We start from the raw sequence: 17,271 nt of genomic DNA, 5'->3' as shown, positions 1-17,271 counted from the left end.
CCAAGTGAAGCTTCTTGCAGTCTCCATCGTAGTGACACAATTGAGAAATGCTTCTGCCTATCCTGAAGTCAGTCCTAGTGTCCTATGTCGCTCATCGTCAACACTAATATCAGCAATTTCTGTCGTCGACGGGACTTCACCTTGTCGTTGACCTTCTCTGCCCCGTCCACCACAGCATTCTCAGTCAACGTAAAGCGCCGGCTTTATACCATCGACGACATTGAAACATCCCTAATCGGCGGTGCATTTTCCATGTTTCAAGACCTGCGTCGTCAAGCCAATCATTTATAGTTTGTATTGGTCACGTTTCCGGAGTCTTGTGTGTCTGGCGTGGCCAACCCAGCCTTCCCTCATCTCGGTCACATCCTCGGTCTTTGTGGCCTTCGGTAATCATGGGCCAGAAGCGGCGTCGCTTAGCGCTGTCATGTGTGGCATGTCGCAAGAGAAAGGTCAAGTGCGACAGAACCTATCCGACATGTATTCGCTGCCAGAAAGGTGGTGTCAGTTGTGATTATGTTTCTTACACTTCGAAAGAAGGCCTACCAACCCCTTCAGATGAGAGTCCGCATCAACAACGAGAATCCTCGGTTACATCTTGGCATGAGGAGGCAAACGTATGGTATTCTCGCTCGAAAGAACGAGACGGCAATATTCGTCCACAGGACGACGCTGCTAATAACCCTTCATCCTCTAACCAGCGAGGGCCGCCGCCAACGAAGTCAGTTTCAGAGCTTCAAGATCGCATCTACGACCTGGAGCTTCGTCTGGAGTCGAATCATTCGCACGTCACCTCGGAGAAATTCATCAGTCGGCCGAGTGCACCAGGCTTCCCCAGCGATAAGAACGCTTTCCAAGATTTCGAACGAGCTCTTCTACGAGGGACCGGTTTCAAAACGCAGTACATGGGTCCAAGTCACGGCGCCAGTCTCCTACTCCAGTTCGAAGAAATGTCAGGCTTTGTCAAAGATATCCTCCATCGGCTGCCCGCACTGGAGAAAGCTAGAAAAGACTGGAAGCAGAGCAGACGGGCTATCAAACCCTCAATAGTTCTGCCGGATCATGAAACCTTGGTTTCGTTTATACCTGACCAAGTCACCACAGAACAGCTTGTTCAGCTCTATTTTGAAGTGTTCGAGACTACCTACAGAGTCCTTCATGCACCGACATTCTTTCGCAGCTACAAAGAGTTCTGGGTCGCCTCTCATGAGCCCTCCACTGCGTTCGTTGTCCAGCTTCTCCTCGTGTGTGCCACAGCAAACACACTGTTACCGGACAAGCCGGCAGCCTTCGTCGGCCCAAGCTCAGTTCAGCGTGATATCGCCACCAAATGGATCGAGGTCTGCGAAACATGGCTTGACTTGCAGAGTCAGAAGCACATGACACTCGAAGTATTTCAAATCCAGGTGCTGATTGGCATCGCAAAGAAGATGAACTGTGTCAAAATCAAACGGTCTTGGACTGTTGCCGGACACTTGTTGAGACATGCAATGGCTCTCGGTCTCCATCGAGAACCCACGTTTCTCAGCAAAAAGATTTCTCCCTTTGACCAGGAAATGCGCCGCCGATTGTGGTTCACTATCCTCGAGCTGGAAATCCAGGCCAGTCTGGACCGCGGCATGTGCGCCAGCCTTGGTCCACTCGATTGGGATTGTCTGGCGCCATTGAACATCCACGATGAAGACTTTGATCAAACCACCGAAAAAATGCCACGACCTCGGCCAATGACCGAGTTCACTCGGACCTCCTTCCTGTGTTTGGCTTTCAAGCATCTCCCGTTGAGACTTGACATTCTCTCCAGGATCAATAGTGTTCGCAACTGCATTGATAGCGATAATGCGCTCGACCTTGATCAGAAGATTCGAAAGCATTTAGACGAGATCCCGAAGTGGACGGATCACAGTGCAAAGATTGCATCACTTCCGTTATCTGAACTTTTACTTCACGAGTTCCTCCTGCAGATACATCAACCCCTCGTGGCCCATGGAGATACCCAGGCATGCCATTTCTTCTCTAGGATGGGTCGCCAAGATGCTGCCTTGTCCACGGTCAGAATATATGCCGAGCTGCGATCCAACACGGCCGTGATGCTGACCAATATGCGGGATGACATTTTCAGAGCTCTTTTAGCGCTATGTCATGTAATGATAATGTCCCTGGAGTCACGGGAGCTAATGCATGATAGAATCACAACGCTAAATCTCATCAAACAAGGAGTGGACATCATGGAGGATCGCATTCGACTGTTGGGACAAGGGTTTCACTCTTACTGGCTCTCAAGCAGTGCTCTCGGGCTTCTCCAATCAAAATTATCGCCTGAAAAGCTGCCGGAGGTGCATGCTCAGGAGACGGCCGACCGTGTAGCTGGCCTGCATCGGTACATGATGGATCGGCAAGAGAACCCAGCAGACGAGATGACCGTTGGAGTCGAAGATGCCGCCATGAACACTGCCAACACACTTGTGGGCATGAGCGGACAACTTCCCAATCCTGCGATGCCCGATATGGAGGCGTTCGTTCCCATGGGTGGACAGTTTAATGCCTTTTCAGACACACTGTTTGACTTTGATATGACCGATATCTGGGGCGTTGGGAACTACCAGCAATTTTAATGATCCGGTCTGTGTCTATGCTAGGCAGCGAATATAGAGAAATTGGGAAGTAACTTATATTGAGAACTTCACCTCTTTGCAGGGCAAAGGGCCTTCCTATGGTATGCTAGTGGCTTTCGGCAGATCTGTAGGAGTCCGCAAGGGGTATCATGGTCTTGCCGCTCTAAGAGATAATAGACTTTTGCCGAGATTCTAGAAATTTTCAGCTTCGGCAGACTTGCCCCCTCCAGGGTGCGGCTTATCATTACTGCCTTGTTTCTAAAATTTCAAATCTCGCCCCTTCTCGACTAAGCAAACTTCAATTGTTACCATCACTTCACCTTCTCTTTTGACTCTCCCCTCCATCTTGACCCTTTGACCCTTGTGAATTTACTCTTCCACGGTCTTTCCAACCCTAGCCTTTTACCTCTCGCAGCGTTTCTTCGCCCTCAAACTTCGACAACTTCCAACCTGGCGCCCTACATGTCTTACGGTGGCGGCTACGGTTCGTCGCGCGACGGCGGCTATTCCAACGGGTATGTGAACAATTCTGACAAAACTCATTTTGAAAGGCTTCAGAGGAGTCTGGCTGTTGCGCATGCAATTGTGCAAGGCTATGACTAGCAAGCCTTCAGAATCACCGAAATTCTGAACATTACTGATATCTGAGCAGTTACTCTGGTGGTCAAGGCTACTCGAACGGTCATTCCAATGGTTACTCCGGCGGCCACGGCGGCTCGAACGGTTACTCTGGCGGAGGTGGTGGCGGTGACAGAATGTCCAACTTGGGTGCAGGTCTGAAACAACAACACTGGGATCTCGCTACTTTGCCCAAGTTTGAAAAATCATTCTACAAGGAGGATCCTGCCGTCACAAGCCGATCACAGCGAGACGTCGATGAATTCCGCCGCAAGAAAGAGATCACAATCCAAGGTCGAAATGTTCCACGTCCGGTCGAAACCTTTGATGAGGCTGGCTTTCCGGCATATGTCATGTCCGAGGTCAAGGCCCAAGGCTTCCCTCACCCTACAGCTATCCAGTCACAAGGCTGGCCCATGGCTCTTTCTGGACGCGATGTCGTCGGTATTGCCGAGACCGGATCCGGAAAGACCTTGACATACTGTCTTCCCGCGATTGTTCACATCAACGCACAGCCCCTCCTTGCTCCTGGTGACGGTCCGATCGTTCTGGTCCTCGCGCCTACCCGAGAGCTCGCGGTTCAAATTCAACAAGAAATGACCAAATTCGGCAAATCTTCTCGCATCCGAAACACGTGTGTGTACGGTGGTGTCCCGAAAGGTGGTCAAATTCGTGACCTTTCGAGGGGAGTGGAAGTTTGCATTGCTACTCCTGGTCGACTCATCGACATGCTTGAATCCGGAAAGACAAACTTGCGCCGTGTGACTTATCTAGTTCTCGACGAAGCTGATCGTATGCTTGACATGGGGTTTGAGCCTCAGATCCGAAAGATCATCGGTCAGATTCGTCCCGACAGACAAACATGCATGTGGTCCGCAACTTGGCCCAAGGACGTCCGTCAGCTAGCTTCCGACTTCTTGAACGACTTTATCCAAGTCAACATCGGCTCCATGGATCTGTCTGCCAATCGCCGCATTACTCAGGTCGTCGAAGTAGTGTCCGAATTCGAGAAGCGTGATCGTATGATCAAACATCTCGAGCAGATCATGGAAGATCGCAGCAACAAAATCTTGATCTTTACAGGAACCAAACGCGTTGCTGATGACATCACCCGCTTTCTCCGACAAGATGGCTGGCCTGCACTTTGTGAGTATCTTCCTACTGGTAATTTTCCTGCAGTACTAACTTCTGTCCAGCCATTCATGGTGACAAGCAACAGAACGAACGTGATTGGGTTTTGAATGAATTCAAGAACGGCAAAAGCCCCATCATGGTTGCTACGGACGTCGCGTCTCGTGGTATTGGTATGAACAAACAAATCCCCCTCCCCATCCCCTTTCTTTTCCTTTATCTCTCTCTTATTTTGCATTTCTTACCATTGCCGTCGTGTGACATGGTGCGCGCTCTCTTGCTCGTTACGTTCTCTGAAACAGGCGTAACTTGGTCCAGGCTTTTGTTTCCTCTCTGGTCTTTCTTAGGACAATCTTGGGTTCCCATTGCAGTTTGCCAGGCTCCGGCTCTTTGGCTTTCACGTCTGCTACGTTTAAAACGAGTAGGTCGTGGAACATTTTTCTTGACCATATCAAGCTGCAAATCCAGGATTCTCATCCAAGGACCGTAGACGAATGCCGACACACCAGGACATTGGACATTGGACATTAGACACCCACAAGGATAATGCTCCGAGTTTATGAGAGAGTGATATGCATCTCCGGCTCACACGACCACACATGGTCCCCAACGCCTCGTAAGACTGCCATTGGCTTGTTTGCTAACCTATACTTCAAGATGTGCGAGACATTACTCATGTGTTCAACTATGATTACCCCAACAACTCGGAGGATTACGTTCACCGTATTGGTCGAACAGGTCGTGCAGGACGGTTGGGTACCGCCATCACGCTTTTCACCACTGAAAGTGAGTCTATTTGCCCTCTCTGTTGTCTTGAGGGCCACTAACATTTTTGACCAGATGCCAAGCAAGCTCGCGACTTGGTGAACATTCTGCAAGAAGCGAAGCAGAACATCGACCCTCGTCTCGCAGAAATGGGACGCTACTCTGGCGGTGGCGGTGGCGGTCGAGGATATGGACGTGGAGGCCATCGCGGTGGTCGTGGTGGTTTCACTGCTTCCAATGCCGCACCTCTGGGCCGCAGCCGCTGGTAGAGGTGTTCGTGCTTCTCGTGACTATGACCGACACAGCGTGCTGTCGGATCTGCTTATCCATTTTGCATCACCGGAGCTTTTTCTTAACGGTTTCTTTAAACTTATGGGTAACCCTGATAGATCTTGTCGATATTCACATTGGGGTTCAGGCGTTGAGTTTCATTGGGGAGAGAGAATATTTGCCTCGGCCGGGGGATGATTCCTCTCATTTCGATCAACAGAGCTTGACGATTGTCAGCCACAAAAATTGGGTCGACATGAAAGTGGCGAGCAAATGGTGATAGACTTGGTGGCCATGATGATGCAGAGGATGATCTGGCATGGCACAAGCACACAAGCATAAGCATGAGCATTGATTTTCAAGGAATAGAGATAGAACCTTTTGCTCTACAAGACCGTGTGTATATGTACGTTGAATTCAGAAATTATGATCCTTGAAGAAGACTCTTTGATCGTTTTTGTCTATGTCGGGGATTAAATGTTGTGACACGTCGTCGATGGAAGCAACCCAGGAATTGTTGGAACGACGACTGTTTTGTTTTCTTCTCTGGTTCTGGGATCGAATGAAAAACAGTGTTGTCTGCATGATTAAATCGAGATTTGAGAACTATTTGATTCTGTAAGTTTCCGTACGAGTGACTTGATGTTTTGTTTTACACCTAGAGTACTTGGCTAGGGAGGTATTTTCTGTCAATTGGAGTTTGAGGGGGGGAAGGGGGAGAAGAGAGAGAGAGAGAGTAATCTTCCAAAAATTCAAATTGAGAAGAGCAGAAGAAGAAGTAGACACTGCCGCCGAGTTGTGTTGTTGTTGTTGTTGTTTGTAACCTTGGACATTGACCGTCTATTCAGAGAGTACGAAGTAGGTGATGGGTACGGAGTAATGATTTATATATTACGCAGTTTTTGGTATCTGTTTCCAACATGTAGTCATTTGGCCACTTCACTTTACTTATCTCGACTAACCATTGATTCGGTCGGGTCATGACTTCCTTCATCTGAACGAACAAGAGACTTCTCCCATTGATCTACTATACATGTCGAAATCGGAGATTTTTTTTCTTCCTTCTTGTTCTTGATGATGTTTTGTTGCACCGGGGGGGGAGGGGGGGGGAAGAAAAAAGAAAAAAAAGGGGGAAATCATGTTACTTGTAGGAGAGGTGAATCGAGTTGATCTTTTTTTCTCTATACACTCGTACACTCGTACACTCGGAGGGGAGTCCAATATCTTGTCGAAGAGAGATGTATATCTCTCTCTTTACACCCTTTTTTTTTGTCCCGTCTTCTTTCCTGTACAGGGTGACTTGGGGCGTTGTGTGCAAGGTACAAAGGGGGCAAAAAAGTTGATGACCCAATGGCCATCCCATCCCATCACATCCTTTTGATGTTGCTCCTCCTCCTCCTACTCCTCCCTTTTGGATGTTTCTTTTTTCTTTCTTTCTTTCTTCTTCTCTCTCGGTATATACATGTGCCCATGGCAGTGCTCTCACGCTGGGGGAGCCTCTCCATCATTACCTCAAGTACCTAGGTATCAAGTTTTTGTCGTTTCTCTTTTTTTTCCCTTCTTCTTCTTCTTCTTCTTCTTCTTCTTCTTCTTCTTGTCTTTGCCCCTCCTCTTCAAACAAAAATGAGAAACAACGTGTAGGAAGTTGAGAGTCAAAAAAAAAAAAAAATTCCGTAGAGCTCATCGATCATCATGATCTCGTAGTGATTTTTTCCCCCTCCTATAACGTCAGTCTGTCCGAACTTATTGAACAAATCAGGTCCTGGTCCTGGTCACAAGTACTTTTCACAACGATCACAACGACCAAGGAAAGACAAAGTCAAGTTTTCCAACAAAGTCCTGTCGGACGAAACCATTGTGGTCATAAAGTTACTTGCTTGGCGATGTGTGTAAATCACGACCGGGGGCAGAGTCATTATTAGGTAGATATGTATGGATGCGAAAGGGGGACACGGGAGGTCGTTTGTCTCTCTCTGAGAAGGGGAAAAAGCGGGTTTTGTTTTCACAATTTTTTGCTTATGCCTTCCTCTTTTTTTACTCTCTGTTCATATGACCCTTCCCGACACAATGAGATTCTACCTCAGTTTGGTACTCGTCAAATAAGAAAAGAGGAGGAAGATAGTCTGTGAGAACGTTGATTGTGTGGGTGTAGACTTTGAAAGCCTTTTTGCTATGGGTACATACCCGTAACATGGTACGCAGTATATCCGGGGATGAAATGGAGTTTTCGGCCTGGGCCTTTCCGGTAGTCTGCGGTGTCATGGGAAGAAGCAGCACGGGTCATGATCGTGGGGGGGGGGGGGAGTCTTCAGGGAAGAAAAAGGAGGTCGTCGTAGTTGTTTGACTCGTGCCTTTTCTTTTTGGCTATCATCACGCACACACGACTGAAAGGAGTTGTCGGTCCTCACCTCCGGAGAAAAATGTACGTGAATACACACCGAAGAAGCTGCAGACCTCGGGGCCGAGTTGTCAGAAGAGATTGGGTTGTTTGGCCACGACCGACTGGGCCGACGCTTGCAGCAGCATACGGTAACGCGTACATTAGAACAAAATGCCGGAGCTTGGTCCAGGAAAGGGATCATCAGGAGTGGAATCACCACAAAATTGTCGATCCATAGTCACCTCAGACTAGGAGTAGTAACAAGTAGGAGAGCATGATCAACAACAGAGTTCTGTTATCTTGTCGGTGAGACCCGAATAACCTTCGGCCATGCGTGGGAAAAAGCGAGGACACTACTGTATTGTGTGGCGGCATATAACCACCACATGGACACACTCCGTAAGTAATCTTGACCCTGCGTTCAGTTCGTGGGGAAAACGAAAAGAAAGGTCTGGCTTGTGTGTGCCAGCTACTTGCCTAGCGTCTCATGATGCGACTGTCGTGATTGAGTAGGCATGCAGGTCTCTGCATCTTTCTTTTTTTCTTGCTCTGTGAACCCCCCAATCTCAGAGCACTAAATAATAACTTGACTCTTCCACTTGCCTAAGTGAAGCAAGCCTCGATGACTGTGGGAAAATTGGGGACACCGTCGCACCAGAAAGTACCCACCTTCGACCATGTCTCCCGTAACTCGTCGCAAATGGCATAGGCTGAAGCCACAATCCCACGCACATACATTGTAGAGGTATGTCTAGAAAAGTCACCCTCTCTTCCGTAGATGTACGTTGCCGCCCAATAGGCAATCGTTCTGAGTGGTGCAAGCAAAGAATGAGTTTGCTCGCTCATCTCCAGGATGGCTTCATCATGGTGCGGTGCACAAAAGTTGTCTATGAAATGATTCGGCAACTCGTACTAGGGCCATTTTCAGAGATTCGGCAGAGGGCCATTCCGAAAGGCTCTTTTCATTAGCCAAAGAAAGATGGCCACAAAGATTGATTGCCATCATTGTACTCTTGGATTGATCAAGCGCGGGGCGTTTGCTTGGGTGATCCTTCTCGAGCCTTTCAAAGGTGTGTGTTTTGCAGCCAATCCCAGGATTACGAGCTAGTACATCATTGTTAGATGACTTTCAACATCTTCCAAGATATATCATTTCTCTAGCGTAATGAAATGATCCCACCCCCAAAAATCATGGCATGGATTTTGAACCTTGGGAAAGGCCAGAAGGCTATTGTAGGCGGGCAACGATAGATTGGGCCGACTCCCATTTCACCGGAAGACTTCTCGTTGGATTCGCGTCCCTCAATTAAACTTTGTACAGTCAGTATTTGCGGAAAACAATCATGTCATTTGATTGTTAGCGTCGCGTCGAGTCGAGTGAGGTCGGGGCACACAAAAGTGCGCCCTGTACTCCGTACATGCATCATTACGGTATCCCGCATGGGGCCAGGGGAGACATGCTTCTCATCGGATCCGCATTATTCCAAGGCACCGTGTTGATTCACCACTTTGTTGGGAACGATACTGTAGAGCCCAAAGCTCGGCCGAGCATGCTTGGATGGCCTTCGATATTGCGCAGCTGCTACCACAATAATGGTCCAAACCTCTTTATTGTTTTTTATTCCAGTGATGCGAGTACAGTATCACTGTGTAGAACAATACCGAAGAGTCCAGCTTCTGGGGGAGGTTTATTCGTAGTAGTATCAGGTCTGCCTCGGTATGCATCCGAGATCGTCAGTGTTTTGTGGAGTGGCCCAGGTTCGGTACGAGTACGAGCTCTTATCGAGACCATGCTTCCGGACAATCCATAGTCCGTACGGAGTATTGGACGAATTCTCTGTCCTCGGGGCTGGAAAACTCCAATTCCAGCCTCGAAATGTCTACCGTTCATATATCGTCGGGCGGAAACACGAGGTTGCGGACCGCAAGGTGTCTTGAGACAAACTTGGTGTGAGTTGCGAGTAGGTGATGTGAATGTGGTGTAAGTAGAGGAGGGCGGTCCAGCCGTCACCAGCCATACTCGGTCTGCAGACCCTCGAGCCCAAACACCACCAAGATAATGGATCGTGAAAGATTGCCTAGCTCTTCGTCTCTGTGTGCATGCCAAGCAGCGCCCCCCTTGTCTTTTGCGGTACAATTCTGATCCAATCGGCGCGTTCACGCATTTTCCGATGAAGCGACCGACGACCGATTTGCATACAAGGATAATTACATCCAATCTGCGTAGCCGGTAAGGGGTGGGATAGTGTGCCAAAACATCACTGCGGCAGACGTGTATCATCGGCAGATACTGTACGGAGTAGAGGACTTGAAGTGGAGATGGACGTGTTCTGCATCTTGCTCGAATAAGATTACACTCGGAGCCTATGGGAGAGGGTGGAAGATGGGAGGGTGAGCAGGGTGGTTGGTGAGCTTGGACCGGCCCATCCTCGATGGGCAGGCACTACTGTACAGGGTCGAAGATGGCAGCATGAGGTGGGAAAGTCTATTTGCCCTGGCTGGAGTCTCGAAAATGAAGCTGGTCAACGATACGAGGAAGAATGCAGAGAAGTGGATGCGGATCATTCTGCAGAATATGGAGTAAGAGCACAGCCAGGTTACTGTAAGTGATGCTTTGGGCAACCGAATATCGACTCTGTATCGAACAGTACAAGGTAGGCGAGAAAAACTGGAGGTGAAGATCTGGGTCGCCACTTTTCTCTTTCTGTCACCTGCAGCTACTCGCGTCTCGAAGAGATGATTTCCCCGGTGTCTGGCACTCCTAAGGCACTAGGGGTTGTGACTTTCCGACATCTCATATTGGATAGTGCAGGAGTTTGCGACATGCAGAAGTAGTACTGTATATCCCTACGGGGCTCGTGCTGCGACAGGAATGACAGAGGCTGGACGCATCTTCCGTAGCCGAGAGAGGCCTCGGTTATGATTGCCTTTGTTAAGGAGTCGTGGCCTGAGCTCGATGAGGATAGTTCGTTCTGGCGGAGCGAGATTTTCGTGCTTGCGGAACATACCATTCCTCCTGATCGACGAGTCCGTCGTGCCCCCGACGACAGAGCGTAGACAGTGCCGGTGACATATTTCCACCGTTTGACCCTAAAACTGATGGATGCTGGTTGTACTTGCTGGTGCAAGTCAGGACGAGTATACATATGTGAGAAAAATGCGATGGTAACCGACAATATGGTACCCTAAAAAAGGTCGAGTCCAGTCGCTATATTTTAGTAGATAGATCTCACAGTATGCCACTATTATGTCTCAACTGTACGGATATGACCAAATATTCAGTCACTTAGGTACCTCTAGGTCCTGGCACACCGACAGATGAGTCTGGAGAATTCCAAAAAAGCGTCGGGTCCCAGTTCGGCCCGAACTGTAGTACTCACATCTTCACCCTGAACCAGGTGCTTTCCTGCGCGGGCGCTTCAGGAACATGACAGGGTCACATTTTGTTTTGCTTGATGGATGCATGATGCCCAGCCTGCATGCATTCTGGCCCCCTGTGTTGATGTGGTCTAGTTTACTCGACTAACCTCCGTTGCTTTGAGGTCATGGCTCACGACTCGAGAGTGGGTGATTGCGGTTCTTGGAACGACAACTGTGACTTTGTTCCCTGCACTTCAGATTCTGTGTAATTTTAGACGGATAGACGGCAATGATGCTCCTGCCACGAGCCCTCCACGTCGGGCGTGCCCATCTCCAGTTGTGTGACAATCAGGAGAAATTCGTTTTGTCAAAGATCATCAGTGTACATTGGCAACGACAAATTGCCGCGATTGTGTCAATTCGACCGTCGGATCAAAACAGCCAATGAAGCCCCAGTTCCTCATAAATTCGCTGCCCAAGCACCATCTGAAGACTAGCAATGTACTCGCAACGTAGCGCAGTTGCAGCCCAAGGCCCGAAAAGATCGTTGCTGGCATTAATGTTGAGTCCCTGCTTCTGAAGACGATGAAATTTTGGGCGGCAGGGACCACTTCGGCTGATGAACGAGCGGGACGCCCAGCATACAATCTGGTAGACTAATACAGACCACACTATCGAAAGCGGATGACCAGCAATGCGATAAATGCTTTCTGGCTGCGCGAGGCTGACCACCTCAGTAGTCATCTTGGACGAACGCCTCAGGAATCTCGGAACCAGCTATCAGCACAGTGTTTGAAGGCGTATAGGCCTGGGTGATACAGGCACTCGTGCCAGGTCAATTAGACCATCTCGTCACCTTAATCAACCTAGCTGTAGTCATAGGGGTTTTGCGAGAGTATTCATGTGTACACATGTATAGGAGCATTGGGCTTTTTTCCCATTGGGAACAAAAGTCAAGAGATACACGGGCCCGAACGAGTTCAGTGCTCTTGACTTGCCCTGAGAAGGCAAGGCAGCTAAGCACGATCGTGGTAGCGGGCTCGTGGACATTGATTGGTCAACGTAAGTGGCAGGCCGGGGAAATTGAAGCTAAGAGACATGTTCATCCTCGTGGGACCCCTGAAAATACGAGTAGTTGGTGCTTGAGGATAATGCGCCATTGGGATCACTCGGTATACTCTCTATATTTGTAGCTTATCGACGTAATGATTGTTCTTGAAGACGTATTGGGTTGCGGAATAGGGAGTAGGTCCCCAGTCGATTGACCGCTGTCTGTGATGTTTCTTCCCAGCGGTGAGACTCATGCACATTGTGACATGTCCCCATCATGGTGGTGTGAGAGGTGATTGCAGGGTTGAGTGTGCTGGTGCCTATGAGACACGGAACGGTGGATACGGCGGCACAAGGTCAAGGAACAGGACGGGCGGTAACGGGTCAGTCACCCGTGGCATTGAAGAGAGCAGCAACAACAACAGCCATCTCAGGAAACCTGGCGAGAATGACTGCCGGTGGCCATTTTGCACGCGGGCCACACCTACGTACCCTGGGAATTGTTACGGAGTAGGGATGATTGCAGTCGGAGAACAACTCGTGGGTGACGACCAAGTACTCGTACCTTGGCAAGGTGTGTTGATGCCAAGGAAGAATATGAGGCCATAAATAGATTAGCGTACAGGCAGCTGCAGGTGTCAGTGCGGGACAAATGGAAGTGGCAGTTACGGGGCAAAGCACTGGACACCGCGAGACTGACTCTGCGCCATCGACCTGCACCCGCGCACTTTTCCTCTTTTCACTAGTGGACAGTGTGTCTGCAAGGGAAAAAAGCCTCCGGAACGAGAGACGAGCCAACAGTCTGGGAATCGAGAAAAAAAAAGTTGCACGAAAAGATTCCCAACGCCATACCAGCGACTATACGGAGTACAAAGGATTGTAGTTGCGCGTGAGTTGTGGTTGAGGAAGGCTTCAGTTCAAAAAGCAGTACTCTGGGCGAGTAGGGAATACCTGAGGTAGGGCCCTTACTACCCCCCCTCTCTGGACTCGTAGGCACAACTCATCATTACTCTGTACAGGCACAGGCTCTCTTCTCTCACCTACTTCCACTTCCTGCCCCTCGCCCGTTCGGAGACGGAACCCCCCAAAACCGTCACAAGCGACCAGGTGCCTGTGTCTGCTGCGACTCCAAGTTTCGACGGTCAATCTCTCTTCGCTACCTCATTTCACTCCACTTTTACCGCATCATTGACCCATTTCGAGGCTCTCCATTACTCGTACGGAGCCCTTTACTTGGTCGTCAAAGCCCGGCTCCACCGTTTCTTCAACTGCGAGTGCTCCGTTTGAATACGGAGTACTGTAGGTCAATTTTCCAGCCTCCGACCTCCCACGAGCCACTGCCGGGCACCAAGCGTCGACCCCTGCTCCCTCCCCCAACCACCCATTCTCCTCTCAGTTTTCCTCATTACGAGTAGCGAATCAGAATCCCTGCCAAAACCTTCCATTTCCGCCCTCGGGTGCATGATTCACGACTGCGACGCACACCTTACCGCTCCGAGCGTAGGATCAACTGGAGGATTGCACATCTCGCTTCACGGCTTTCTAGTCGTGTTATTTCTCACCCGCCTATCCCGCGCCGCCGTGGCCTGCTCGCCAACGTCGACTCTCGACAACGCGCCGCAGATAACGCTTCGTATCGGACCAGCGAACCACGTCTCACTCGGTCATCACCTTGCGTTACATCTTATTGCCACCTTTCCTGGTGAATTGTCTGCCTGCGCACGTCACGCATCCTGTGACTGCCACCTACAAGAGGAAGACTTTCGAGACAAACAGACAATCATCCCGCGAAAGTCTCTTACCGAGCCTGCGGTGGCCGTGGGTCTGCGTGATCAAAACACTCAGAACCCACCCCCCTGCTAGCTGCCGCCCTTTAGTCCCTGTCGAAAAACTACGCTACCACCCTTTCCACTCTTCATCCACCATCATAAACCTTCCTGCTCCGACTCGAAGACAGCTGCCGAAAGCATACCCACGACCGCCTGTCCGCGCTCTGTGAGTGGATCAAATTCTCCAACGCCGAAAAGCGCAAGTCACAGAGTTGTTGAAGGACCGCTCTTCTCCATTCAAGACCGGCGTCCATTGGCAGAGACGTGCACGTTGAAGCCTGGTCAGCGTCGTGTTGGACCCACTATTGTCCAGCAGGTGCTCTTGCCATCTGTGATCGTGGCTGTTCCGGGTGGAGGCAACAGCCCGGTCAAGTTTCTAGGGGGCGAAGGAAAACTTCCCTGTCAAATCAACCTGGATATCCGGGTGCATAATAGTCCTGGCATCATACAGCCAAACATAACCGAGGGCGAAAAGAGGGACAAGGCCGTGCATTGCGACCCTGGAACGAGTGTACTGGGGGCTCGAATACCTCCCTCTTATCACCTGTGGCAGGCGCGAAGCTTGTTTGGCTCGCCATCCGTCCTTCGTCTTCTTTATTAGCCTGACCCTCCGCGCCATCTCGAAGAAAGTAACGTTGCTCTCGCAGTGTCCGAGCTTGCTGCTAGCTCAACGAAAAACAGAACTAAACCCTCACTTTTCGAACCACTTCCTCGCCCCATCGGTTAGACTGATTGCTGCCCCTGCTCGAGATCAACCTGTCCCTTTTCGTGCGACTGCGAGACTGCTGACCGATCTGGTGGACTCGCCTCGTGCAAAGAAGCTCCCGACCCATATTCTGAGTCGTTGGCACGCTCTCTCCACCGTGCCGACATTAGGTCGAGTGGTGGATGTCCTCCCCTCGCCTGGGCAGCCTTCAAAATAAAGAATACACCGGTGCTCGATCTAAGGATTGCTTCGTCCTATCGACGTCTGCTGGCCGAGCTTGCGGCCCTTAGACAGTTTACCTTTTGCGCGACTGCTGTCATCCACTGCCTTCAGTAGGCCTTTGTACCACTCGAAATCCTACCAGCCACTGCCTCGTGCATTTACCACGACCTGCCTTTACGTGGTGCGCATTGAAGGTCGCATTTGATGGACAGGGGAGCACCAGAATACGCGCAGTCAGGTTAGCACCTTCACCACAAGAAGATTCACAAGAACAAGCTCTGAGAAAGTCGTGTCGCTAGATCAATCGTCTGTTGCGACATACACCACGCAAGATCCACGTTCCGCGACCATCTCGAGCAACAACACGCCACAGTCGGATTACGGCTTGACACCGTCGTCTGCGCGCTCATCGGGGTTTCCGCCAGAGCATTTGCGATATAGCCAGTTCGCTCACACGCCTCCGCATCCAGGTGCTGTAGGAACAATGGCACAACCAACAAGTCCGTCAATGACCCTGCCAGAGGGAGCGCCCAATGGCAACCCAACCGCAAATTCCCACCTTGTGAAGTCTAACTCGGACGTGCCTATAGATCCTTCGATATCCCAAGCCAGCCCGACCTACCCGCCGTACTCGCCATACCCGCAGGATGGAAATATGCAGCACGCATACCAGCCTCAACATCCTCCGTACATGCAACAGCGACCACCCCATGAGCAATGGGGTGGCTATCCGCCGCAGCATGGCATGCCGGCACCCTATCCGCACCCTGGGCCCGGCGTCCAAGGCCCACCGCAGACTTCTGCTGCGTCTCGTACGGGCCAGGTAAGGACCCCAATTCTGTGTGCGCGTGGTAGCGCGTCATTGACAAAAGGCAGGTTTACTCGTTCGTCCCAATTCCTGGTGCGCAGCAGCACAAGCGACCCCGTCGACGATATGAAGAAATTGAGAGAATGTACAAGTGTGGCTGGAATGGCTGCGAAAAGGCATACGGCACCTTGAATCATCTGAATGCGCATGTGACAATGCAGTCGCACGGCACAAAGAGAACGCCAGAGGGTAAGCAAACTCCGAGTCCTTAAGAGTCTACTCCCGACCAACTGCATTGGACTTTCCTGCAATTTCATGGACACTCAAATTGACTTGTTGGGTAGAATTCAAAGAGATCCGAAAGGAGTGGAAGGCCCGCAAGAAGGAGGAAGAAAATGCTCGCAAAGCCGAGGAGGAAAGACAACGACAGGCCGCTCAAGCTAGCCAAGTGGATGGTGCACCTGGTGACGCGCACCAAGTTCCGGGGCAAGGCTATCAGCAAAATGGGGGCCGACCCTCGCTACCACCCATCGGCTATCAATCCGCCGATGGACATGCTCAAGGACAATATGGACAACCCCAGGGCGGAATGGTCTATCCACAAGGAAACGGCCAGATGGGCAGCTACGCCAACTATCCCAATTCCCCCTATGCTCAACAGGGTCAGGTCTATCAACAACGTCAATATTAGAGCTTTTGATCCAGCAGCAAGGTTGAGTGGCTTCTGAATAGCTTGCAGACTGCAATTGTGCACATAAGGGCTGTTCTATGATGCCGTGCTTGTATGCATTGGTGCGGTGCCACTTCATTTTCGCGACAGATACCCTAGGTGGGAGAGGAGGAGATAATGAACAACACCGGGCATCTCAAAAGAACCGAGGCGACGCTGGCAGGAGTTAATTGCCAGATGGCTGGCTGGTGGTTTGTGGTTTGTGGTTTGTTGATGAGAGTTTTTTTTTTTCGTTCTTCGTTTCTTATGGCTGGGTGCATCAGAACCGGCCTAGCGCTCCGAGGTTTGAAGCAAGGGGGATGAATATTACGACGGCCGAGCGTATGCAGTTTTTGAGGTGACAGAAGAGTATGAGGGTGTGGATGTTTGTCGATATCCACATCCCATTCACGAGCCTATGACCCGAGGGAGTGAAAAGGGAAACCCTCTGTTGGTCGCGGCCGCTGCAACCGCAGCGGCAATTCAGTTGCCTCAGAGGGGGAGGTGTTTGAGTGCATCTTGTGTACATTGATGTTCTTCAGAATCGAGCAGAGCACGCCGCTGGCTTCTGCAAAAAGCCAGAACTTTGCCATGGCCGTGCTTATCTTATTAGAACATACGGGCGTGGTCTTGCCAGAACCGAGTCTGACCAGATAAGCCAAACAAAATACCATTACAGAATCATGATACAGTTTGTTCTTCTAGTCTTTCGTCGCTTATCTTTTCACGATACTCGTAAAACCTCGGACAACGTCTGACTGAGGAAAGGCATAGAAGTGTATAGCACATGCGTAGGCGTAGATTCCGTCTCTGG

General features: G+C 50.3%; 3 protein-coding genes across 6 annotated transcripts; all 3 read left to right on the top strand.

Annotated features, from left to right (window-relative positions):
* Positions 1-6: 6 nt before the first annotated feature.
* PV06_00660 (uncharacterized protein) lies at positions 7-2,673 on the top strand. The gene has a single exon (XM_016401194.1). The coding sequence runs from the start codon at positions 393-395 to the stop codon at positions 2,607-2,609; it is 2,217 nt and encodes a 738-aa protein (XP_016268247.1). The 5' UTR covers positions 7-392; the 3' UTR covers positions 2,610-2,673.
* Positions 2,674-2,892: 219 nt separating this feature from the next.
* On the top strand, positions 2,893-5,836 carry PV06_00659. Of its 2 annotated transcripts, XM_016401192.1 has the most exons (5): positions 2,893-3,124; positions 3,262-4,373; positions 4,424-4,531; positions 5,016-5,144; positions 5,199-5,836. In XM_016401192.1, the coding sequence occupies exons 1-5, from the start codon at positions 3,072-3,074 to the stop codon at positions 5,390-5,392; spliced, it is 1,596 nt and encodes a 531-aa protein (XP_016268245.1). In that variant the 5' UTR covers positions 2,893-3,071; the 3' UTR covers positions 5,393-5,836. The 2 variants fall into 2 exon arrangements, with proteins under 2 accessions (XP_016268245.1, XP_016268246.1); XM_016401193.1 differs by having other exon boundaries at positions 4,424-5,144.
* Positions 5,837-14,625: 8,789 nt separating this feature from the next.
* PV06_00658 lies at positions 14,626-17,149 on the top strand. Of its 3 annotated transcripts, XM_016401189.1 has the most exons (5): positions 14,626-15,178; positions 15,240-15,440; positions 15,531-15,763; positions 15,817-15,997; positions 16,093-17,149. In XM_016401189.1, exons 1-5 carry the CDS (start codon positions 15,145-15,147, stop codon positions 16,437-16,439), a joined length of 996 nt encoding a protein of 331 aa, XP_016268242.1. In that variant the 5' UTR covers positions 14,626-15,144; the 3' UTR covers positions 16,440-17,149. The 3 variants fall into 3 exon arrangements, with proteins under 3 accessions (XP_016268242.1, XP_016268244.1, XP_016268243.1); XM_016401191.1 differs by having other exon boundaries at positions 14,626-15,440; XM_016401190.1 differs by having other exon boundaries at positions 14,626-15,763.
* Positions 17,150-17,271: the final 122 nt, after the last annotated feature.

The sequence above is a fragment of the Exophiala oligosperma genome (genome assembly GCF_000835515.1).
Source record: "Exophiala oligosperma strain CBS 72588 unplaced genomic scaffold supercont1.1, whole genome shotgun sequence".
Classification (NCBI taxonomy): domain Eukaryota; kingdom Fungi; phylum Ascomycota; class Eurotiomycetes; order Chaetothyriales; family Herpotrichiellaceae; genus Exophiala; species Exophiala oligosperma.
Note: the sequence above shows the minus strand (reverse complement) of the source record. Positions and strands in the feature narration are given on the sequence as shown.

Bases quoted from the DNA above. Each gene is read 5' to 3' on its own strand.
- PV06_00658 (XM_016401189.1), top strand. From the start codon at position 15,145: ATGGACAGGGGAGCACCAGAATACGCGCAGTCAG. The intron at 15,441-15,530 runs GTCCGTCAATGA...ACGTGCCTATAG, and splicing joins AACAATGGCACAACCAACAA to ATCCTTCGATATCCCAAGCC. The intron at 15,998-16,092 runs GTAAGCAAACTC...CTTGTTGGGTAG, and splicing joins CACAAAGAGAACGCCAGAGG to AATTCAAAGAGATCCGAAAG.
- PV06_00660 (XM_016401194.1), top strand. From the start codon at position 393: ATGGGCCAGAAGCGGCGTCGCTTAGCGCTGTCATGTGTGGCATGTCGC.
- PV06_00659 (XM_016401192.1), top strand. From the start codon at position 3,072: ATGTCTTACGGTGGCGGCTACGGTTCGTCGCGCGACGGCGGCTATTCC. The intron at 4,374-4,423 runs GTGAGTATCTTC...ACTTCTGTCCAG, and splicing joins AGATGGCTGGCCTGCACTTT to CCATTCATGGTGACAAGCAA. The intron at 4,532-5,015 runs GTATGAACAAAC...CTATACTTCAAG, and splicing joins CGTCGCGTCTCGTGGTATTG to ATGTGCGAGACATTACTCAT.